This window comes from Ahaetulla prasina, chromosome 15, assembly GCF_028640845.1.
Source record: "Ahaetulla prasina isolate Xishuangbanna chromosome 15, ASM2864084v1, whole genome shotgun sequence".
NCBI lineage: Eukaryota > Metazoa > Chordata > Lepidosauria > Squamata > Colubridae > Ahaetulla > Ahaetulla prasina.
In genome coordinates this window covers 8,805,767-8,829,980 of record NC_080553.1, presented here as the reverse complement: position 1 = coordinate 8,829,980, position 24,214 = coordinate 8,805,767, and the positions used below count along the sequence as shown (strand labels likewise).

Here is a 24,214-nt window from a genome sequence, read left to right as displayed (position 1 = left end):
TCCTCCTAAAGCTGCTTTTCATCCATTCCAATGATTGGAATAAATGAGAATTTGTGCCACTGTTTTTCAATCTCAGCATCTTTTTAAGAGGGGTGGACTTCAACTCCCAGAATTCCCCAGCCAGAATCCATAGATTTCAACTCCCAGAATTCCCCAGCTAGAATCCAGAGACTTTAATTCCCAGAATTCCCCAGCCAGAATCCATAGACTTCAATTCCCAGAATTCTCCAGCCAGAGTCCATAGACTTCAATTCCCAGAATTTCCCAGCCAGAATCCATAGACTTCAATTCCCAGAATTCTCCATATCGGCTAGGGAATTCTGGGGTTTGAAGACAGGCCACCCCCTTTTAAAGTTGGCAAGATTGAAATACGCTGGTGTAAGAGTAGACACAGTCTTAAGAGAAACAGAAAGGACTACACCTCCCATCAGCCTGGCCCATGGCAAAGCACCATGGAAGGGGAAAGCCCATCGCATTAGGGTGGGGAAGGGAGGGAGCATACCTGCAATTTAATGAGCCATGGAGCAACGTGGTGCCTCCAGGCTTAGGCTACCGCCGCTCCCATCATTCCCCCTCCGGCCTTGACTGTGGATGATGGGGGCAGGAATCCATCAGACTGGAGGAAGCTAAGCTGGTTTTCCTGTCCCAAAATAGTCCCTTCTCCTTCAAGGCGGAGGGATCAGCGAGTCTTCGGCGGAGGGATCTTCTCCTTCCAAAGAGGCTCCGCCCCCTCCGAGCCGAAGACTCTTTTCGAGGCCGTCCCGTCCCTTCGGGGCTCCTTTAGCCCCGCCTACCAGCAAGTCTCCGCCCCCACCTGTCAGATATTATCCCCTCCCCTTACGCCATCCAATGGCGGACGCCCCTCGCCGGCCGGGTCACGCCCACGCCTCCCGTCCCTCGCCGACGCCGAGGCATTTTGTCCCGCGACGCGCCCCGTCGGCGGCGGGAAAGGGTTAGCCGCGCGGCCGTTCCTCACGCAACCCGGCGCCATGGCGTTCCGGCGGGTCGTCACCGTCTCGGCCGCCGCGGCCTGCGGCTTGGCCGGCGGCTCCGTCCTCTTCTCCGCCGTGGCGCTCGGGAAACAGCCGCCGACGTCGCCTCAGCAAGGGCCGGAGAAGGCCGGCGGGGACGCCCCGGAGACCCTCGCAGCCTCCCTGACGGGGCCGCCGCCGCCGCCTCCGCCTCCGCCGGGGCTGCTGCTGCTGCCGTCGCCCAACGCCTCGGCCGCGCCCGCCTGGTTGGAGAAGGCCAACGGCTGCGGCTATTGGGACAACAACTGGGATAGGTGAGGAGATTCCCCCGTCGGGCCCAGAGACCCCCGCCACGCCTACATTTCCCCTCACTCCCAGCCCTCCGCTCATTTTTCCCTCCTCCCAGAACCCCATGGCCTAATCCCCTACTCCCTAATCTCCAGCCCCCACCCCGACCCCCATGCCTAGACTTTCCTCTACTCCCACTCCCCAATACCCAGAGCCCACCCCATGGCCTAATCCCCTATCCCCAATCCCCTATTCCGACTCCCCATTCAGAGCCCCCACGGTCCAATCCCCCATGGCCTAATCTCTTTTCCCAAAGCCCCCAAGACTTCCCCACTCCCAGAACCCCATGCTCAGAGCCCACCCCATGGCCTAATCCTTATCCCCAGACTCCCCAGAGCCCCATGCCTAGACTTTCCCCTACTCAGTTCTACTTTCCCCTACTCTACTTTCCCCTGAGCCCCCTGCCCAGTTTCCCCTACTCCCACTCCCCAATACCCAGAAGCCACCCAATGGCCTAATCCCCTACTCCCTGAGCCCCTATCCCCAGCCCTCCCTCTCCCAGACTCCCCAGAGCCCCATGCCTAGACTTTCCTCTACTCCCACTCCCCAATACCCAGAGCCCACCCCATGGCCTAATCCCCTATCCCCAATCCCCTATTCCGACTCCCCATTCAGAGCCCCCACGGTCCAATCCCCCATGGCCTAATCTCTTTTCCCAAAGCCCCCAAGACTTCCCCACTCCCAGAACCCCATGCTCAGAGCCCACCCCATGGCCTAATCCCTTATCCCCAGACTCCCCAGAGCCCCATGCCTAGACTTTCCCCTACTCAGTTCTACTTTCCCCTACTCTACTTTCCCCTGAGCCCCCTGCCCAGTTTCCCCTACTCCCACTCCCCAATACCCAGAAGCCACCCAATGGCCTAATCCCCTACTCCCTGAGCCCCTATCCCCAGCCCTCCCTCTCCCAGACTCCCATGCCTAGACTTTCCCTCTACTCCCTGAGCCCCCATCCCCATGCTCAGCTTAGCCCACAATGTAATCCCCATTCCCAGATTCCCCCAGAACCCTCCCACCCAGACTCTCTCCTAATGCCTGGAGCTACCCCCACCACACTCAGAGCTCCCCTCCCGACCTCCCCCCTCCCTTTGAGATCCCCCCCCCTCGAAAGCAGAGGAACCCCCACAGGTCTCGGGTCAGTCATCAAGCCTTGCGACTTTTTCCATTTCTTTCCCCAGCCTGGCACCCCGAGAGGGATCATCGAGCCCATCATCCCCAGCACCCTTATTCTTAACATTTAGGAATTCCTTGGAGTTGTGAGTCTGATGTGCCTGGAAAGTGCCAGCTGGGGCCGGGAAGGCAATTCCTGAATACATGGTCCTTTTTTTGTGGGGGGTGGGGTGGATTCTCCCAACAACTTGGGGGCATCCCCTGAGGACCCTTGGGGGGGGGAGATGTCTTGTGTTAGGGAGCGGCTCTTTTCTTGCCCTCTTGGTCCTTGTTTACATTTCCTTGTTGTAGGCAACCCTTTAATTATTTTTAAGAAAGTGTTGGATAGCCATTTGTTTGAAATGGTGTAGGGTTTCCTGCCTGGGCAGGGGGTTGGACTAGAAGACCTCCAAGGTCCCTTCCAACTCTGTTATTATTATTATTAAAACGGGATCTTTGTTCTGGGGGTTCCTTCCAACCAGCTGCTGGGAGAACCCCCTGGAGATCCCCTAGGAGATTTGGGGTGGGTGATTCCTCTGCCATCTCGGTCTTGGTTTAAGCTTCATCGTTTCGATGGAGGGTATCTTGGTTTGAACCGTTGTAGGCCCAGAGTCACGAGAGAGAACTATATATACCTTAGATAGATAAATAAATTACCATGTCTTCAGTTAACCAGTGGAATGGCTTGTCTTCAGAAGTTGTGGGTTCTCATCATCACTGGCGGTTTTTAAGGAGAGACTGGACAACCACTTGTCTTTAAGTGGTATAGGGTCTCCTGCTTGAGCAGGGGGCTGGACTAGAAGACCTCCAAAGTCTCTTCCAGCTCTATTCTGATTGATTGAACTACTGTCTGAAGTGGCATGGGGTCTCCTGTTTGAGCAGGGGGCTGGACTAGAAGACCTCCAAGGTCTCTTTCAACTCTTGTTATTCTGTTAAGTGAGTTTTGTCCTATTTTAGTATAGGGTATCCTGCTTAAGCAGGGGGCTGGGCTAGAAGACCTTCAGGGTCCCTTCCAACTCAGTTCTGTATTCTACCCCCGGGAAGGTAAGTCGAGGTGGGCAACTGGTGCCCTCCGCGTCCTCATTTGCTGGAGAGGAGGAGGTGGGTTGATATTCTAAGCCACTAGAGGATTTTGAATGGTTTTCTCCTAATCCAGGTTCTGCATCTCGGGTTCTTGCAGTCCAATATTAGGTTGGCCTCCCCGGCAGGCTTGTTGGGGGAATGAGCTGGAGGGAGTGGGCAGGGCAAGGCCTTGCCAGCCCATTTTTCTGACAGAGGAAAAGTGGCTTAGAAATGCCATGTTCTGAGTTGATTGATTGAATGTTTTCAGAATATTGGTTTTGAGAGTTGAAGTGAATGCAAGCTGGTTGGGGGATTCTGGGAATTGAAATCCTGTCTTCTCAAGGTTGAGAAACAGCACCCTGGACAGTCTGGAGTCTCTGCTGGACGATTTAAGGCAGGGGTGTCCAAACTTGGCCCCTCGAAGAGTGGTGGACTTCAACTCCCAGAATTCCCCAGCTAGCATGAGCTATAAATATGAGCAAGTTGCTGGCTGGGGAATTCTGGGAGTTGAAGTCCACCGCTTTTCAAGGGGCCAAGTTTGGATATTCCTGGTTTAAGGCAAGTTGTCAGGGGTTATAATCATTTCCTGAAGTTGTCATTCCCATGTGCTGTGCTTCCCTGCTCTCTACAATGGACGGATGCGAGTTCTAGCCCAAACATCCAGAAGGCAAGGATGCAGGGTGGATAATAGAATAGAATAGAATTCTTTATTGGCCAAGTGTGATTGGACACACAAGGAATTTGTCTTGGTGCATATACTCTCAGTGTATATAAAACACTAACACTCCAGATACTCCGAATGCTTGAATTATTAAGAAAAACCTCCCCTTCTCTCCCCCCACCTTCTCCCCACCCCCATGCCTTTAAAAGCTTTTTAAGTTGAATTCTCTGCTTGTGCAAGGGTCCTGCCCAATTAGAAATACTTTCTCAAAACAGATGTTCTGGATGCTAATCCTGTAAGTGAACGTCTGGATTGGTGCTCCTGGATAAAAGAAGATTGTATATAGGGGGTCCTTATTTTCATCTAAAGGTGGCCGAATGTACGTTCAAAAATGTTAGTAGCTGAGGTTTCTGTTGCCACGCCCTGCTGTTTGTCTTGCAGGAGTTGCTGGAGATAAACAGTGTGAATGAACTTTAGTGGATGTCACTTTGTCCCAGATTTGTTGACATTATTATAGAACAAGAAGCAATGGGTGGAAACTGATCAAGGAAAGAAGCAACTTAGAACTAAGGAGAAATTTCCTGACGGTTAGAACAATTAATAAACGGATGTCTATTCTTGCCTGTAGAAGTTGTGAATGCTCCAACACTGGAAATTTTTAAGAAAATGTTGGATAACCATCTGACTGAGATGGTGTAGGGTTTCCTGCCTGGGCAGGGGGTTGGACTAGAAGACCTCCAAGGTCCCTTCCAACTCTGTTGTTATATTATATTATATTATATTATTTTTTTCCAGAGCATAGCCATGCCTGAGTGGAGTTTAAAATTGTTGACTAGTGTTCTGCTAATATCATAGAAGCTGGAAATTTTAAATTTTAGGGTGGTTTAGGATCCAGCAATCGTACTATTCATGTAAAAAAACATGAAATATTACCAACCCTTAAGCGTTGGGTGCCATTTCTGCTGAACACGTTTTGAATAATTGCCTTAAGCCTTACCAGTTCAGGAGAACCTTTGAAAATATATAATCTGCGGCAGTTTGTATTATATTTACACACACACACACACACACACACAGCCACTTCACAGTTATTGGGAATTTCAGAAATCAAAGTAATTGCCTAATGACTTCTGTTTTTCTGCTTTAAATGAAACAATACCTATGCTTTTCGGAATGCTGCTCTTAGTAATTCGCTTAGTAAAAAGAATTAAGCCTTATTTTCTGCCTGATCCCTTCCAGATTAATAACACTACATCTGAACGAAAGCCTTCCTAACATTTAATTTCATAATGGGTTGGAACTGCTGGTCTCAGTGTAGGTATGGCTAAGCAGAAAGCCCCTAATCGGCTTAAGTGGAGATACTGGATCCAGTCTAAGGTTTGCAGCTTGGCTACATGGGGTTTATATATATATGTATGTATGTATGTTAGTTATATGTTTTTATATATATATTTATATATTTATATATTTATATATATATATATATAAAACAATGAACTCTAAACCAGAATGTTTTGGGAGGAACTAAACTTACCGGTGCATGCTTTCTAATTGCTGATGTCCAGGAGTGATTTTTACTACAGGAAAGAGAGAATTTGAGTAAATCATTGCTTGAATCCAAGCCAGGGTTCGTTGGCTTGTTGTAACATGCAGAACGGCTTATTTTGAATGTCTGAGCACTCATTTGTGGTTTTCTTATGTGGTCCCGTTTGTAGAATTTTTAGCATATCTGGTGATTTTGTTTAGCTATGGGCAAGTAGTTCTTTCAGAGATGATATTGCTCCTATGTTGTTTGTGTCCCTAGCTGCTTTTCTGAACAAGTTAGTTGGTATGACTGTGTATCCTATGTTTCTAGGACTAACAACACTTAGTTAATACAACTCGAGCCTAAATCTCTATGCAATAGGCTTGACTAAATTCAGTTCCCTTATGTTCCCTTTAAATAGGTGGTATCATATTCTTTATATTTGTATTTTTATGTGCATATTGCTTTTTTTAAAAAAAACTAGTTCAAATTTCTCTTTAAAACTAGAAATTGATACAGATTTCAAGGGAAAAAAATACTGCTTCTGCAAATCAGAAAGCATTTAGCAAGCATTTGATATTAATAACTAGCCCCTGTGAATTTACCTTGCCATGGATTGCATTTTAGTGTTTACATTGAGCTGTGTATTATTTTTCAACACAATGGCCACTGTTGCGAAAGTGAAACACACTATCTGCTTCCTTGAAAGTATAATTAACACCACAAACATCCATCACATCAAACAGATGAGCCAGCTGTTTTATATCTTTCATTTTCTGACTGTATTTTATTTTGGCAGCTCTCAAGGCTTTGTTCTGACTCGTTTTTATTTCTCTACTGTACTTAATAAATCATGAAGGGTAGAAGCAGGAATAAAAATGCCAAAATTGGATCTGCTCTTAAATGGGGGAAAAAATAATAATCCAGTGATGGGAAATGAATCAAAGTGCCTGAAACTACCAAGTGGCTTGAGCATGTGGCAGGAACTGACTCCTGCCTTTTTTATTTTTAAATTTAAAAGGTTGCAGATAAATTGCTGCCTTAGTGGATGTGTTAGTAGTTGTAAGTGAAGGGATGAATGAAGCAGACCTCACAAATCCAAAAAGAGTTGGTTGTTTCATTCTCTATTTTGGAATACCAGCTTATGGGACTGCTTTATGTATTGGCTAAGAATATACCATATTTTTCGGACTATAAGACACACCTAAATTTAGAAGAGGGTGAAAAAAAGTTTTTGGCCTCCCTTTTTTTGGCCTGTTTCTGGGGCTTTTTGTGGCCTGTTTTTGAGGATTTTGGGGTCTTTTTGTGGCCCATTTTTGATGCTTTTTTTGGCCCATTTTCAGAGTTTTTTGCAGCCTGTTTTGGGGGCTTTTGCCATCTGTTTTTAGGGGCTTTTCTGCCCCATTTTTCAGGCTTTTTGGGGGGGGCTGTTTTTGAGGCTTTTTGCAGGCCATTTTCGAGGCTTTTTTTTTTTTTTTGGCCTGTTTTTGAGGCTTTTTGCAGCCCATTTTCGAGGCTTTTTCAGCCCATTTTTTCTAAAAAATGCCCGAAAACAGGACATGCAGAGGCCAAAAAATTGTTGGCTGGGTGGGCAAGGCTTCAGTAATATTCAATCTCCAAGACGCACAGCCTTTTTTGTCCCCTTTTGGGAGACAAAAAAGTGTGTCTTATAGTCGGAAAAATACTTATGTTAGCAACAGAATCTGATGGTGTTTGATGCGCACACGTCAAATCAGTGACACAAGATCTGAAATGTAACTACAGGTAGTCCTCGACTTATGACCACAACACTGACCCAAATTTCTATTGTTAATGTTAAGTAAGATATTTGTTAAATGAGTTTTGCCCCATTTTTACAACCTTTCCTGCCACAGTTGTTAAATGAATCACTGCACTTAGTAACCTGGTTGTTAAGTGAATCTGGCTTCCTCTTTGTCTTTGCTTGTCAGAAGGTCGCAAAAGGGGGATTCACATAACCCCGAGACACGGCAACCGTCATAAGTATGAACCAGTGGCCAAGCATCTAAATTTTGATCGCATGACCACGGGGAACATTGCAACGGTCGTTAGTGTGAAAAACGTTCCAAAGCCACTTTTTTCTAGTGAAGTTGTAACTTTGAACGGTCACTAAATGAACTGTTGTAATTCAAGGACTGCCCGTAGCTTCCATTTGCCCATTGCTCTTCTTTCTTTTCGAGATCGTAAATGGCACGAAGGAGATATTGATGCAATCTGAATTGCTAAGGCTGACTTTCTCAAACAAGGGTGCAAGACTGGAGCCGAGTCCATTTGCTTTGCCCGCCTGCTGTGTTTAATGCAAGAATATAAACTCCAGGTTCCTGCTTTTAGGAGGGAACCCTTGGCTCTCATGAACTTGAAGAAGAAAAATGAAGAGACTGGTGAACAGGAGGTGTCATCTCGCTTAGCCCACTATAAAACGAAAGCTACCAGGCACATATTCCTCGTACGCCATTCTCAGTACAATCTGGAAGGGCAGCAGGATAAGGACAGAATCTTAACGAAGCTGGGTAGGTATGATGGCATAGTGGGCGGAGAGAACAATCTATGTCTGGGGAGATTGTCGGTCATCCAGGTTATGGTTGTCCCAAAGATGCTTTTCCAAGAGTCACCTCTTGAAAAAGCATCTTTGGGAATACGATTTTTGCTGCAGAAGCTGCTTGTAGATTTTTCTTTGTACCAATTTGCTCAGTTGCCATTCGGTCAAATGACTCTGCTTGTTTTAAGCATACTTAGCCCATTAACCGGGATCTGTTTTCAAGGCAAGGAGGCCTAAATACCCTCCTTATTCAGAAAAAAAGGTTCTGCTTCCATCGCTTGCCAACTTGCAAATTTCTGTCTGAATTGCAAAATAATCCTTTATACAAAGAACACAAACAGGAATGATGCGAAAAGCAGCAAGTTTCTGATTTTAAAAAACTGTGCCGAAACATTAAAAAAACAACCCCTCTGTGCCTTATTAGGCATTTATCCATAAATGTACTTTTTAGGCCGCGAGCAAGCTGAGCTGACCGGGAAGAGACTTGCAAGCCTGGGGCTGAAATTTGATAAAATTGTCCATTCTTCAATGGCCAGAGCTACGGAAACAACCAACATTATTAGCAAACATCTTCCTGGTGAGTTGGAACCGAGTTTGTGGTGGTAAGCAACATTGATGTAGTTTTTGCTACATGCCAGCAGGACCAGGCTGTCTGATTTGCTTATACTTTGAGCCTATATATCTGAAGGGTTGGATTCAAAGTCTGTGGCCAGTAGGGATCTAAGTCTCAAAGGCTTAGTTCAATGTTAGCAAGATCAACCGAAGTTGAGACAAAGTAGATCCAGGTTAGGGATCTTGCTGTGTACTGGTCACTGGCACATCTTGTCTTTTTGTGTAACTGGTGTAACAAAAACGAAAAAAAACCAGCCTCATTTTAAACGCAGGGAAAACTAAAGAGATCGATATCGATTTCAGTAAAGGCAGGCATAGCCACACACCTTTATATATTAATGAGTCACCTGTAGGGGTGGTTCGTAGCATCATGTTTCTGGGTGTGCAGCGAACGAAGCTGGCTTTATCCACTCAACAGGGAGGCACTGGTGAAGGCGGCACAGCCGCACTTGAATTTTCTGTGTCACGTGAAAAAGGCACATCTTCCTTTCCCCTGTCCTTTCCACTTCCTATAGAGAGCATCCTGTCATATTGCATTACAGTCTGGTTTGGAAGCATTCCTGCTTTAGGCAGGAAGGCCGTGCAGAGAGTGGTGAGGACAGCAGAAAAGATTACGGGCAGTTCGCTCCCTTCTATCCAGGACATGGCACAAAAGCGATGCTTGAGCAGGGTCCATGGTGTGGTCCGGGATGCTACACATCCTCTTTTTGACCTGTTTTCCATGTTACCTTCTGGGAGGTGCATCTTTAGGACTTCTCCATATGGGAGACTTATTTAGGACTTCTTATTTTTCGCCAGATGCGGCTGCAGTTAGGAAAGACTCTTTTCAGTTCTATAAAATAATTGCAACATTCATTCATTTATCTTTGTTAAGATTCCACCAAGATTTTGGAATGCATTGTGTCAGATTAAATCCTGACCTTTTACTGGTCTCTTTTTTCCAGTTGCGATGCAGATTCTTTGTGTGTATCAGAGAAAGATAACATTCGAGGACATAATGCCTGAGTCACATATATTGTTCCTACTTCTAATCTTAGCTAGTTTACCCCTGCAATCCCAAGTCAGCAGTGGTGTAAGCCAATTCCCTGAGCGTCATACAAAATGTCCTTGAAACATGTGCTATCTTTTTGTAGACAGGCAAGCATTAGTCCAAAGGCCGTTTAGTTAAGGTTGGCACTGATTTAATTGCTGATTTGAGTGGAGAGAGAGAATATTGTTTCAAAGTGACCGCAACTCGTTAACAACATTAACTTGGAAAATCGAAATGCTGTCTTGGTTTTGCTTGTTCTGGAGTATTTGTGAAGAAAGTGTGACTGATTATGGAAGATAAAACTGGGTTGAAAGGAAAATATAGTACCAACTAGAGAGAGCTAGTTAATGACAAACAGGAGAAGGAAACAAAATATTAAAATATAAGGAGAGGGAGATAAGTCCATTTCTATGAAGAGTGCAGCAAAGGAAGCATTGGAGGGTTGCAACCAATGTTTCACAGGGAGTTAAGATTTTTATATTGAAAATACAGGAGGAAAAGTGGTGTGGAACAAGTTTTAAGAGCTGTGACAAGATGAATGAATTTTTGGGTCCATGCTGGTCTGTGACTATAATAAAAAAATGATTGATTGGAGTCCATCATCTTTCCTTGAAGGCTGCAAAACAACACACAGCATTTTAGAAAATTGGCAAGCTGACACAGATTTGCTAATATTTATCCAAGGTTGGTGATGGCCCTCTTTCAGTTCAAAACTAAGACTTGTGTCGGATGCATTGGCGGTAAACATCCCTGGGAAATCTGTGTCTTAAGTCTGTTGTGGAGTTGTGTGTGTGCCTATGGAAATGGAAAGACACTAAGACCAAAAGGCCTGTAAATCCTCTTGTATACGTTGGCTTGTGTATAAATCAGACTAAACAAGGGTTGCACACATCCTTCTTTTCTCTCTTCCTCAGGGGTTTGCAAGTTGAGCACGGATCTCCTGCGCGAAGGAGCTCCCATTGAACCAAACCCTCCCAGTTCTCACTGGAAGCCTGAAGCTGTGGTAATATCTATTCCAGAATTTACCTTTTGTGGGTATAACTTCAGGGTTTCTTTTAGTTTACCATTCTTTGTTCTTTGAGTGACGATAAACGAACAGTAGCTTATTGACAATGCTAAATCAAAACTGGTGTTTCTTAAAATGGGCGTATATTGATTAAAAGAATAATGTTCAGAGAGATAGTATTACTTTGAAATGCAAATGTATTCTTCTGAGGTGGTTTTTTTTTTTTTTTTGCGATTTGTATATTTTTCTGTAGTTCGGCAAATATAATTTTATTGGGGTATTTATGTTTTAAGATTTTAAATGGTTTTAAAATTTCGGCCACATTATAATATTTCTTTTTAACTTCTTTTTAATGTTTATATATTGGATTTTTACTTGGCTGTACACCGCCCTGAGTCCTCCGGGAGAAGGGCGGTATAAAAATCGAAATAAATAAATAAATAAATAAATAAATAATAAGAATCTAAAGCTTTGCTTACACTCTTACAGAATATTGAAATATAAACAAGATGGTTCTGGGACAGCTGAAGCACTATTTAGATGCATGGCTCAGCAACTTAAACTGGATTTTAAGGACTTCTACAGCCTGTTCCTTTAATTCCTGTCCAACTATAGATATTAAATATCAAGGCTTCTAGATTTTAATCTGTTGGGGAGCCGATTGCCAGTTCCGATTAGTAAAAGAGGGAGGAAGAAAATCTGCAGGTTTTAACGGTCTATCATCAAACTTTTGCTTTTAGCAGTATTACGAAGATGGTGCTCGCATTGAGGCCGCCTTCCGAAACTACATTCACAGAGCCGATATCAAGCAGGAAGTGGACAGCTATGAAATCTTTGTTTGTCATGCCAACGTTATTCGCTATATTGTCTGCAGGTAATCCAGGCCGCAGAAGAGATCACACGGAGGCGGCGGGGGGGGGGGGGGCGGGGGGAGGTGTTTGTTGGGGCAATGCTCCTAAATCCTTGTGGTTATTAAGTGGGGTTTTAACACGTTGTGCCGGAGAGATTGGATGCTTTTAGCACATGGTTGGGAATTTAGGAAGTAATTGGAACAGTTGTCTGCAGGATTAACTCTGGTTTTTCACTCTTTAAGTAGCGGGATTTAAAAGAATCGTTTAAACAAATGTTATATTTAAAAACTGGATGGGGGAAAAGAAATGGTGAGAATTTTTTAACTCCTGGGTTTGGAGCCCTTCTGAATTAACATCCACTTCACTTTGCTTCCACAGCCTCCCCCTATAAGAAGCCTTGTTGATAGCTGTGGTGTTTCAATGGCTGAGGGGGAGTGGGTAATGGGAGTTGTAGTTCCTTACACAAAGGCTTGCAAATGAAGGGACAAAAAAGATGAATAGATGGATTGGAATCACTCTCTCTCTCAGAGGTTATTTCAAACATGCTAGAAGCTTTTTATGTACCATATTTGGAGGAATTGTACTGGTGGCCTATTAAATTTAAAGCTGTGCCGGTTTCAATGACAATTGATTTATAGTTGAACCCATGTTTATATCTAGCTGTGCAGACTATGGACAATGTTGTTAAGACTTGAGATGAGCTGTTATCAAATACTTAAGATTTACCCTCACTTAAGATTGCTTTAGTATTTGCTAAGTTTATTTTGAGTTGGAGGAGAGTTCTAGAAGCAATTATCTCAAAGAGGAGAGACAGAAGGCGGGCATTGGCTCTAGAAATATTTATAGTCTTGCTGAAACAACAGTTCCCTCTTTTAAAGATTCTTTTAGCTCTCCTGGGCGCATAAAAAGCTTGCTGAGTTAATTATGATTCTTCATACCACTCTTATTTAATCCCAGCATAATGAATTCCTGAAAAATGCTAATCTCAGGAGACCAGTTCGCTTTTGACAACAGTTGAACTCACACTTAGCCTCCTGCCCCGAGGAAGGCGCATCCTGGTTTTATTTATTTTTATCCCACCTTTTATTATTTTTATAAATAACTCAATAACTCTTTTCCTCTTTTTTTACTGTATGTATGTATTTGTTTTCTGAGGTTTTCGCGGGTGTTTGTATGTAGGTCTTTGGTTATTCAGGTTTTCTCCCACGTAAAATTGGAAGTGTCTTGGCGACGTTTCGATGAAGTCTCATTCGTCATCTTCAGGCTGGTGTTTACAGCTTCGTGCTTCTACAGCTTTTGCTCCTAGAAGCACGAAGCTGTAAACACCAGCCTGAAGATGACGAATGAGACTTCGTCGAAACGTCGCCAAGACACTTCCAATTTTACGCGGGAGAAGACCCGAATAACCAAAGACCTATATATATATGTATATGTATATGTATATGTATTTTTTTTGGAAGGGCATTGCAATTTCCTCCGGAAGGTTGGCTTCGGATATCCCTCAACAATGGCAGCATCACTCACCTGGTGATTCGTCCCAACGGCAGGGTGGCCCTGCGCCTTCTTGGTGACACGGGGTTTATGCCGCCAGAGAAGATCACCCGCAACTGAGTAAGCCTGCTTTGGAGTTTCCCCATCAGCCTTGAACCCATGCAGTAATATTGGGACACTATACAGGTGTGTTAGGCGCTGAGCTTGTCGATCAAAAGATCGGCAGTTCATTGGTTCGAATCCCTAGTGCCGCGTAACTGGGTGAGCTCCCGTTACGCTTCTGCCAACATAGCAGTTCGAAAGCATGTAAAAAAAAAATGCAAGTAGAAAAATAGGGACCACCTTTGGTGGGAAGGTAACAGCATTCGGTGTGCCTTTGGTGTTGAGTCATGCCGACCATATGACCACAGAGATGTCTTCGGACAGCGCTGGCTCTTTGGCTTTGAAATGGAGTTGAGCACCGCCCCCTAGAGTCGAGAACAACTAGCAGGTATGTGCGAGGGGAACCTTTACTCTTACCGGTAGTCCTCAACTTACAGCTTTTCATTTAGCCACTGTTCAAAGTTAACAACGGCACTGAAAAGTATGACTTATTACCATTTTTCATAGTTCTAACGTTTGCAGACTCCCCCATCGTCACGTGATCAAAATTCAGATGCTTGGCAACTGGTTCATACTTATGTCCGTTGCTGTGTCCCGGGGCCATGTGATCCCCTTGAGACCTTTTGACAAGCAAAGTCAATGAGGAATCCAGATTCACTTAACAAATGCAGCCATTCACTTAACAACTGTAGCAAGAAAAATCGTAACGTGGGTCAAAACTGAATGAACAACTGTCTCCTGTAGCAACCTAAATTCTGGGCTCAATTGTGGTTGTAAGTCCAGGACTACCTATACAATCCTCTCCCCCCCCCTTTTTTTTTTTATAGAAACTAGAGAGGGTCCCTTCTGAATCTCTTGCCCCCTCCACTACCTAGCTGTGGGCTATGCTGCCTCTTAGCTGACTGTTCCATAGGCAGCATCTCCTCCCTCCACCTCCCAAGGCCTTTCTCAGGTCTATGAGTGCTTCCCTTCCGTTTTCAAACGGGAAAACCAGATTCACTTCACAACTGGGTTACTAACTTATCCGCTGCAGTGAGACACTTAACAGTGGCAAGAAAGGTTGCAAAACGGTGGCAAAACTCTCACTTAACTTAGCAACAGAAATGTTGGGCTCAATTGTCCTAAGTTGTAATATTGGAACACGATTGTTGTGTAGGATACCGAGTTAAATTAACGAATGCCTCTTTCTCGTCCATCCTCTTTTCTAGCTCGTGTAAACAGGGAGGGTCTCCAACCAAGAGGACGAAGCTACTTTCCGATGTGGGCAACACTTCCCCTCAGAAGCTGCAGGCTCCCCCCGACTGGACTGCGTTTGTGTCAGACTGTTTATTACACGTTAAGATTTTGCACTAGTAGCGCTCGTGCGATGTTGACCATCCAGAGGATTGGAGGGGGACCCACCTCCTTCGTGGCTTCAAAACAACCCATGCTGGTGGCCTCTCACCAAAACCTATCCAAGGATTTGCTTTTCCCCTTTCCTATTTTGGGGTGAACCTCCCCCCCCCCCGAAATACTGCAAAGTCCAGGGATACATGTTGGGTCCTGAAATCAGTGTAAAGCCAAAAGCCACCAGATCCGGTAATTCTGAAGATGAGGGAGATAAAATCTTGAAAATAACGCCTTCTCTTATTATGCAGCTCCGATTATATATATATAAAAAAAACTCGGAGGCGGCATCTGTAGTTAAGAGTTGTCATCCAAAGCAGTGCTTGAATGTTAAAGCATAGAACTGTCTACGCTCTCCTCTCTTCAAGCCCTGTCTAGTTCCTTGGTCTTTTATTTTGAGACTTTTTTTTTGCTACAAGTGTCTATTCCTTAAAAAAAATTAAATAAACTAAACCCTAAATAGGAGCCTTTTTTGGCCGTTGATCATTGTCACTGGTTACCATTCATCACTCGATTCCAAGTAAAGCCACCGTCAAATTAGAAGTAAGGACAAGCTATTCTGTTTCTCCTTCTGTGTGTATGACCCAGGTGGTCAAGGCAAGCCAGGCCACTAGAGCAGAGGTCTCCAACCTTGGCAACTTTAAGACTTGTGGACTTCAACTCCCAGAATAGCTTTGCTGGCTGAGGAATTCTGGGAGTTGAAGTCCACAAGTCTTAAAGTTGTCAAGATTGGAGATCTAGAGATTCCTTTATTTCTGTCAACAAATGGTCTGGCCACCGTACCCTGAAGGCAACCACCCTCAGTCCTCCAAAGAGCATCTATAGTACAAAGAAAGCCCATTGAGTAGGAGCACGCTCACAGGGCACGGTCCCAAGTCCAGTCCACAAGACGAGAGCAGTCCTCGGGGCAAAAGAGAAGGTTCCGAAGCAAGAAACCATCCGCAAGGTCCCAAGACAAAAGGTGAAGAGCAAATCTTCCAAGCGAGGCAAGGCATGACTCCAAGGGCCAGGGGGAGTGTAAGCCTAAGCAAGCAATTGTTCCTGGCAGGGACTTAACTCCCCACGGCTTCTCCTTAACACCCTCCGGGTGTTCCTGGTGAGGAGGGGTGTGGGGTGACCTTCTCCCTAGTAGCCTTGCAGTCCTTCTCTGGGCTCCGCTCTCCGTGCTGTTGGATCAGTGGAGGAGGCAGCTGTTCCTCATCAGAAGGGGGATCCAGTCCACCTGTCTGTGAAGACAGGCAGCTGTCCATCCAGTCAACCAGCTTCGTCCTCAGGGTTCTCCAAGGTGGCCGGTCCATCCCTGTCGGGACGGTCCCAGTTCCTCCTCCTCCTCCTCCAAACCGGACTCCGATGGGTCCATGATACTTATCTACTTCTTAGAGCAAAATATAATTTTTACTGGGGGCCGGGAGGGGAGGATAAGCCGAATCCTCAGCCACTTTACTGCCACTTTTAGCTTCAAGTGCTGCTTGTGAATCTTGTTATCTTGTGGAACTGGAATAGCAGGATGTTGGGGTTATTCTGTGGTCGGAGAAGACACCGGTGGATCTCTATGTCAGAATCAGTGTGGAAAATGTAAGTTATTTCTATTTGTCTTTTATCTATGAAAATAAAAATAATTGATTTTCACTTCGAGACTGCTTTACAATTTTAAGAGTCCCCAGTTTTTTTACGTGAAAGGTTTCGATTCTGAGATTAAATACCAATACTGAGAATACCAAGATTCACGTAAGGCAAAAAAAAAATAGAAGTGTGACATTTGTCTGGGTCTTTTGCTACTTATGCAGCGTGACATCCCATTTTATTTTGTGGGTGGGAAGGTGGAATTGAAAAGAACAGGCCTTATGAAATGTATCCTGGTTAATTTCAGCTGCTGATGCTGTTTTGGGTCAGATTCTAAAAAGGCTTGGAACACGTACGTTGCGTGTCATTAACAATGCCTTAGTCATCCGTAGCGTTTCTAATCTTATACACTTCGGGAATTTTAAAGGCTGTACTTCAAAGGAGTTATTTTTTAAACGGCCTGGTCCTTTTCAGCATCTAAGATCTATAGCTGAGTAGAATGAGATTAACATGCTTCCTGTGGCCTCTGCAGCTGTCTTCAGAGCCTAGGGCTAGTCCCTTCTAACCAACAACCCACCAATTAATGGAGAGAAGGCATTTTTAAATAAACAAATTTAATAAGCTTGTTTAAAATTCACATTAACACATTGACCAAAGGGGGGGAAAAATTACACAAGTCCGTTTTAGACAATATTTTCAAGAGCAATTCTTTGACCTTTCTTTAGACATCTCAACAAAAAAAGTACTAACAACGTTTATGCTCCCAGAAACATCTTTTGAGTATAAAAGTATTAACAAAAAGCAAAGGAAATTGGTCAGTTGCCTATGGTTTTAATTTGCGGTGGCTGGCTAAGCAGGAATGCTTTCCTTTATACCGTGGAGTAAGCTTCACACAAGACCTGTAGCGGTCTACGATAGCCCTATCTGGCTTTGTACCATTTATGTAGACAAGGTGTAATGCGCGTTAGGGCACCTTTAAGCATAAAGGCTGAATTTCAGAAATCATGCTACACTAAAGGGATTTTTTTTTTAGAAACTGCCTTTTTATCGCAACATTGCACTACAGAACTCTGGCGCATTCCTCTCCCTCCCCAAAATACACATCAGTCTTTAGGACTTAAGAGAAGTTCACTTTGATACAGGGATGAAATGCTACTGGCTCGCCCTGGTAGTAGTTATAAAAGCTACCAGTTCAACTGAAAAAAGCTACCAGTTCGGCCAAACCGGTATTCCCGACGATCAGCTGTGCCGCATGATTTATATTCGCTAGAAAGCAGGAAATCCTGCTTTTTGTGAAGCTAAATTGTGTGGCACAGCTGTGTGTATCCCCCATTCTACTTACCTAGTGAAGTTGTATTTTTCTGCACGAAGTTCGCATTTGGTGTGGGCTGCGAATGCGGGGCCAGCAAACCAGTGGTAAACCAGTTCAGATTTTACCACTGGTTTGATATGTCATTTAGTACAAACCTGGAGAAGTTGTTATACTTTTTGGAGAATATTGATCGCAAAAGCTGGGTGACCGAAGAGGGAGCTGTTCCTAAAACTGGTTTCTATTCCAAATGATCCTTAAATCAATTAAATTTTTCGTTTTATGTATAGGACACACTTATATTACATATATAAAATAAATAGATGGTTACAGTACTTCTTGGAATCTTTTAAACTATAAAAAAACCTGCAAAAGTGGAAAGTTAAAATGTGTTTAATACATAAGGGAACTTTACCCATTGAAAAGCAAGACAGGAATACCAAACGTAAAAGATACAAAAGGCACTAATAAAACTGGAAGAGTCTTTGAGTGTAGTTCTGAAGTTTTAGTACCAAAAACATCAAACAGGTAGTATATAAAATGTGGGTTACACGTGGGTAAGGAAACCACCGGTGTAGTTCCTGATGCTGTGATTATTTCAAGTTAGTGTGCTGTAAATAATGTGCTCTTCAAGCCCTATGATTTAACAATTTCATTTTGTATCCTTTTTTTCCTTTCCCTTTTTTTTTTTTGCACAAGAATAGACCTTTGCAGTATGTAGCGCTGCTATTAAAAAAAAATGGCCTGCAGTGAATATAAGCATTATTTGGGGCAGGTTTAGTCTTAAATGTTGGAAACTCAGAAATTAGCCATCATTAAACAGCGTGGGATTTCAAATTAACAGCAGAGTAGATGTAATCTGTTCTAGCGGTTTCATCAAACACGGAGTTAATATCGATGCTATATACGCTCCCGTGAGATGCAGTGATGAACTTAGCTGTGAAAGGAAAACTGCTTTATTGCTGCTTAGGAGCTTTTCTGTGGAAGCTGCAAAGTCTGCCCCACCCCCCCAAAACCAGAAACGAAGAAGGGCGAATGGGAGGGGGGAAATAATTCACTTGTGTTATTTATAACTTTTATTAGCTTCTCTTAAAGGTTCAACGTAGGCCCCCATTATGCTTAACGAACCTAATTAGACCAGATTGCAAAGAAACTGCGAATCTGCGCCCGTATCTACTGGGATTGAAGTGACTTATTGGCCCAACTAGAAGATGGGTTACGATCATGGAAAATTCTCTTTACAGGTGTTTATAGTCACGAGGATCCCAATATGTGAGCGAGATTGGGAGACAGACAGATTGAAAATGAGAAAGAGAAAAATGAAAGAGAAAGATGGAGTGAGAGAGAGAGAGACAGGTTGAGAAAAAGAGGAATAAAAGAGCTTGAAAGAGAGAGATTGAAAGTGAGAGTGAGTGAGAGAGAGAAAATTACAGGTAGACTGGACTTCAATTTGTAATTCCTCAAGTCCAAAAACGTCCCTTCTAGCCATGAATCCCTAAACTTCGAGATTTAGGCTTCCCGTTCAGAGGCCTTTCAGGTTTAACTTCCTAACCTTACGAGACTCTGACGATCCGGTATAAATGGAATGCTTTTTCTCTTCCCCCCTCTCCCTACTTCCAGCAGCCCTCTTCCAAGAATAAATAAATTAAAAGTGGTCACAAAAACCATCTCGTCAAGGGTTTCCACCATCCAAAATTTCCTTCACTTCCAACATTTTCACGGCCAGAGGTGGCTGAAAGCCCATCCTAATGATTAGGCAGTCCTGAGAAATGTTGCCTCTTGGAGAGAAGGATGTAGTTCACGTACGCTGGCGTATACCGTCCCGGGCTCCCTAAATCCGGAGAGAAGCCGCCGGCCGCTGCGTTGTACTTCCCGGGGCTGTTCTTTCCTGGGCTGAAGTAGGGAAGGTTTCTGGCAGGGCTGGGGCTGGCTGGGCCCTTGGGGAACCCTTTCAGGGAAGGGCTGGACCACCTGTCGGGAAAAGGCAGTGATTTTGTTAGAACGGACAGCAAAAGTGGAGAAACGGCTCTCTGACTTTCTGCAGAGCGATGGGTCGTCACAGAACTGTTAGAAAAAGAGAGCCAGAAAAAAGTTTGCTGTGGCTTTTATAGATTATTTGTAATTAAGTGCAGGTCTTAAGTAAAGGTAAAGATTCCCCTCGCACATATGTGCTAGTTGTTCCTGACTCTAGGGGGCGCTGCTCATTTCCGTTTCAAAGCCGAAGAGCCAGCGCTGTCCAAAGACATCTCCATGGTCATGTGGCCGGCATGACAACGCCAAAGGCGCATGGAATGCTGTCCCTATTTTTCTACTTGCATTTTTTTGTGTGCTTTCAAACTCCTAGGTTGGCAGAAGCTGGGACAAGTCATGGGAACTCACCCTGTTACACGGCGCTAGGGATTTGAACCGCTGAACTGCCAACCTTTCGATCGACAAGCTCAGCGTCTTAGCCACTGAGCGAAGTAGGAAGTAACCAAGAGTTTCTTGACCATAGCAAGGCAACAGAGAAAAAGAAGAGAGATGCAAACATTGGTGTCTTTGCCCAAAATAATGTTTCTCAACCTTGTTGACTTGAAGATGGGTGGACTTCAACTCTGCAGAATGCCCCAGCCAGCTGGGAAGCTGGAAGTCCACCCTCTTCAAGAAACCAAGGTTGGGAAACACTGACCCCAAAATTTGCTCCAACACCCTTTCCTTTGCACCTTAAAATGTTATCTGGAGGAGAAAGCAGTTGTGTCCTTTTAAAAATGTGTTTTTCTCAGAGAGGAAGAGAGGTGAGTTGGGTTAGCAAAAACCCAACTAGTGGATAATTTTAGTTGGGTATCTTTCACAACCACTGCACACAAAACAGGTTCTCAAACTAAGTCACCCGAGTGGTTTTAATTACTGGGGATAAAGAGAAAGGACAACCGACAACACTGGTGCACTGTAGCTTTTTACTCCCAGCATCCTAGAATGGATGTGACACGGGTGAAATGCTCTGAAGTCTGCTACCATTCGCTTTGCTACTGGTTCGCTTCACACACATGCGCACAAGCACTACTGCGCAGCGGTGGAAAAGGAAGATTAAGAAGCCTTTCTGAGTCTGCAAAGGTAAGTAGAACGGCGGGGGAAACAGCTGTGCCGTGCAATTTAGATTTGCTAGAAAGCAGGAAATCATGCGGCACAGCTGATCATCAGAAATACCGGTTCACTTGAACCGGTAGCCTTTTTTTTACTACCGGTTCAAGTGAATCGGTCCGAACCGGTAGCATTTCACCCCTGATGTGACACCAACGCAAAGGGATGTGCCCAACAAACTGTTTCAATGCTTCACATGATGTACCTTCGTCGTTCAGCAGCAGGATAAGCTCGTACCGACTCGCTCCACTTGTAAATAGCGGGGTACTTCTGGGGGTCGATCTCAACGCTGAGTAATGCCATTAACACGTCGTCGTCCCATTTTGACGGTTGATCGCTAAGCAAAGGAAGACGAGCTGGATTAGGCAGCTGTGCACCACCAAAGGCAGAGAAGCTTACTCGCTAATCTCTCAGAAATATTTCAGCATTTAAAAAAAAAAAAAACGTCTGGGCTTTTGCTGAGAGTGTTCCCCAACTGAGCAATTTTTCACCTCGGATGACCACCCCCCTGGGGTGAATAAATAACACACCAAGAGGCTCATAAAACTGGACAAGCTCTTTTCACCTTGAACAAAATTAAGAGCGCTGTGATGGCGCAGTGGTTAGAATGCAATATTGCAGGCCAATTCTGCCCACTGCTGACAGTTCAATCCTGACCAGTTCAAGGTTGACTCAGCCTTCCAACCTTCCAAGGTGGGTAAAATGAGGACCTAGATTGTTGGGGGTAAGAGGCTTAATCCTAAACTGCTTAGAGGGTTGTAAAAGCACTAAGAAGAGGTATATAAGTGCTATTGTTGTTGTCCCTCCCTTCCTCCCATGCATCCATGGTGCACAATGGTTAGGATGCAGTATTGCAGGCTGACTCTGCCCACAGCCAGGAGTTTGATCCTGACCTGCTCAAGATTGACTCAGCCTTCCATCCTTCTGAGGTGGGTAAAATGAGGACCCAGATTGTTGGGGGCAAGAGGCTGACTCTATAAACCGCTCAGAAAGGGCTGTAAAGCACTATGAAGCAGTATAGAAGTCACATGCTTCTATACATTGGTATAGCTCTTGCTTTTTAATTTTGTGCACATGAATCAATTGGCCACAATATTGAAGGACTTGCACAAAGATGCTTGAGGACTAAACTAACCCAGTTTCAGGATTCGCACGGCATAAATTAATCTAGAGAAGCAATTTAGAACTAAGGAGACATTTCCTGACAGAACAATTAATCAGTGGAACAACTTGCCTCCAGAAGTTGTGAGTGCTCCAACACTGGAAGTTTGTAAGATGTTGGATAACCAGTTGTCTGAAGTGGTGTAGGGTTTCCTACCTAACCAGGGGGTTGGACTAGAAGATCTCCAAGGTCCCTTCCAACTCTCCCATCCCATCCCATCCCATCCCATCCCATCCCTTATTCTAGTCTAGTCTATGCTACTTCACTCTACTAATTTTCTTATTCTGTTAACCAAGTCAGTGGGTTCCCACAATAGAGAGCCCTAAAGAAACTAACCCAATGTAAGAATCATACTTAACACATGCAAGCCCCACAGAGGTTTTGAGCCCAGCGTTAACCATGAATAGCTCAAACCCCTCTTTTCCATTTTACAGGAACAGATGTCCATCACATTATCACAGCAGTAAGCTACATGTTCATTCTAACCACTATTCTACCAAGGACTACCTGTTATCTATTAAACGAACATTACAAGTTAGCAGTTGGCTGTAGAAAATGTCCTTAAAATATATTTCCTACTGTGGAGTCCACAAAGAAACCCCCTTTCTGTACCCAAAACCCCCTTTCATACCCTAAAAGGAACATCTGCTTAGTTTTCCCGTTTGAGGAAGGCGTTTTTAGTAAACCAGGAACGGACGTCTCGGGCTGCGATTCCAAAGCGCCCGACGGCTTTCTCTCCCCAGGCCTGACCTCGGTTTCCGCCGAGGGTCTTTCTGCCTCTTGAGGGTCCCCGTCTTCCTTCCTGCTTTTGACATCCTTGCTCTTCCGGGCAGCTGCCCCTGCCTTAGAAAGCAGGGAAGCCATTTTAGGCAGTTGCTCCTGGCATTTCCACGTTTTTGCCACCTTCTGGCTCGGCTTGCCTGAGGGCGAGCATTCCCTCGCCACGGCCGGATCCTGGCAAGAGAGTTGATCAAATTTATCCATTAAGTTGGCAACAGGGAACTGAAAGTTTTCTTCCTGGCTGGGATGCCTCCTGTGCCCTCCTGTCCGTTCATCACTAGTGGTCGGACTACAATATCCGTTTTTACTGACGGGGTCTCCTTTTTCGGCCGGCCGGATGGAGGTTTTTGTCCTTGGCATGATAGTGCCTGTGTGTTCGATGGAGAGAATGTCACACTTGGAGCTTTCAAAGCTACCGATGGTCGGTTCGTTGGGCGCTATGACCGGGCTGTAATTTCTGGCCGCGTTTTGCCTGTTTTTCACTTCTTCCAAACTCATATCGTCGTCGTCGAGAAACGCTCCAACGGAGACGGAATTACAGTTTTTACTTTTACCTGTGACGTGAACAAAAAACAAAAACGGTGTGGACCAAACTGTAGGCTTCTGGGTTGATGAGATAGCAGGGGTGGGCCGCTGGGGGTTCGGGAGAATCTCTAGCTAAGGTTCTGTGCATGTTATGTCCTCCTCGCCTCCGTCCAAACGATGGCTTAATTATCCGGCTCTTATCAGCTCTGGCAGCAAAAGAGCTAGCATATGCCAAGAGCCCTCATTGGCTGCCAAGACGCTGGTGAGTCACAACCTTCAGCTCTAGTCAATCCGTGGATTTGAATGATACAGAGACACACCAGCTCTTGCTGCCTTTTATATCCTGTGGAGTGTGGCTCCACGACTCAGCACTTCCTAGGCCTGACCCTCCCCTGCTTCTGTTGTTCCCTCCTCTCCTGCCTACGAAACCTGGGATTGAGCCAAGCCCGATTGCTGTCAACTGGGTCTGCAGGTGTGGCCGGGGGGGGGGGGGGAAAGAGTCAGGAGAAGGAGGCCTCGTTATCTCTTTCGCTTGGCCTGCTTCTGGCTCCTGGAGCTGATCCAGGGAGGCCGGTGCTTCCGAGGTAAGTCCTGATGGCCCTTCCCCCTCACTGTCCACGTCACTTTCTGGCAGCAGGCCTGGCTCCAAGGCACTTTTGGGCATGGGGCCAGGTTCGGGGGCGGGAGCCACAACAGTGCAGTTTCGAGAAACCCAAATCCCACTCCTGGCTGGCCCCGCCCACCCCATCCCGCCCCTCACAGGAGTCCCCACGCAGCCTCTTTTGGATGCAGGTAAGTGCAGGGCGTGTGTGGAGGCTTGGGGAGGGTGAAAAACAGGCCTACCGGAAGTCCGGGAATGCCTCCGGAGCCTGGGGAGGCTGTTTTTGCCCTCCCAGAGGTTCAAGGAAAGCCTCCAGAGCCTGGAGAGACCGTGGTGCAGGAGGCTGACTAGGCCATACCCACCTAGGCCACGCCCACCCAGCAACCAGACAGCGAACTCCTTGCTA

The 24,214-nt window shown here is 45.2% G+C and overlaps 2 protein-coding genes across 6 annotated transcripts in view; one reads left to right on the top strand and one right to left on the bottom strand.

Annotated features, from left to right (window-relative positions):
- The first annotated feature begins 883 nt into the window (after positions 1–883).
- On the top strand, positions 884–16,355 carry PGAM5 (PGAM family member 5, mitochondrial serine/threonine protein phosphatase). 4 transcript variants are annotated; one of them, XM_058158866.1, is made up of 7 exons: positions 884–1,285; positions 8,063–8,241; positions 8,722–8,847; positions 10,827–10,912; positions 11,662–11,792; positions 13,230–13,380; positions 14,571–16,355. In XM_058158866.1, the coding sequence occupies exons 1-6, from the start codon at positions 990–992 to the stop codon at positions 13,378–13,380; spliced, it is 969 nt and encodes a 322-aa protein (XP_058014849.1). In that variant the 5' UTR covers positions 884–989; the 3' UTR covers positions 14,571–16,355. The 4 variants fall into 4 exon arrangements, with proteins under 4 accessions (XP_058014849.1, XP_058014848.1, XP_058014847.1 ...); XM_058158865.1 differs by having other exon boundaries at positions 11,659–11,792; XM_058158864.1 differs by having other exon boundaries at positions 885–1,285; positions 10,827–10,915.
- Positions 16,356–17,997: 1,642 nt separating this feature from the next.
- Positions 17,998–24,214, bottom strand: part of ANKLE2 (ankyrin repeat and LEM domain containing 2) — a 29,095-nt gene continuing 22,878 nt past the window's right edge. For both annotated transcript variants that reach the window (XM_058158853.1, XM_058158854.1), the window contains exons 11-13: positions 22,534–23,236; positions 20,946–21,077; positions 17,998–19,591 (exon numbers count right to left, since the gene is read on the bottom strand). In XM_058158853.1, the coding sequence (XP_058014836.1) occupies positions 19,366–19,591; positions 20,946–21,077; positions 22,534–23,236 (1,061 nt within the window). In that variant the 3' untranslated portion in view covers positions 17,998–19,365. The remainder of the gene's footprint in view (positions 19,592–20,945; positions 21,078–22,533; positions 23,237–24,214) is intronic.

What these genes read in the sequence shown, in the direction of transcription:
- PGAM5 (XM_058158863.1), top strand. Translation starts at nt 990, where the DNA reads ATGGCGTTCCGGCGGGTCGTCACCGTCTCGGCCGCCGCGGCCTGCGGC. An exon ending in TGGGACAACAACTGGGATAG is followed by an intron (nt 1,286 to 8,062) that starts GTGAGGAGATTC and finishes TCCTGCTTTTAG; the next exon opens with GAGGGAACCCTTGGCTCTCA. An exon ending in ACTGGAAGCCTGAAGCTGTG is followed by an intron (nt 10,916 to 11,658) that starts GTAATATCTATT and finishes TTTTGCTTTTAG; the next exon opens with CAGTATTACGAAGATGGTGC.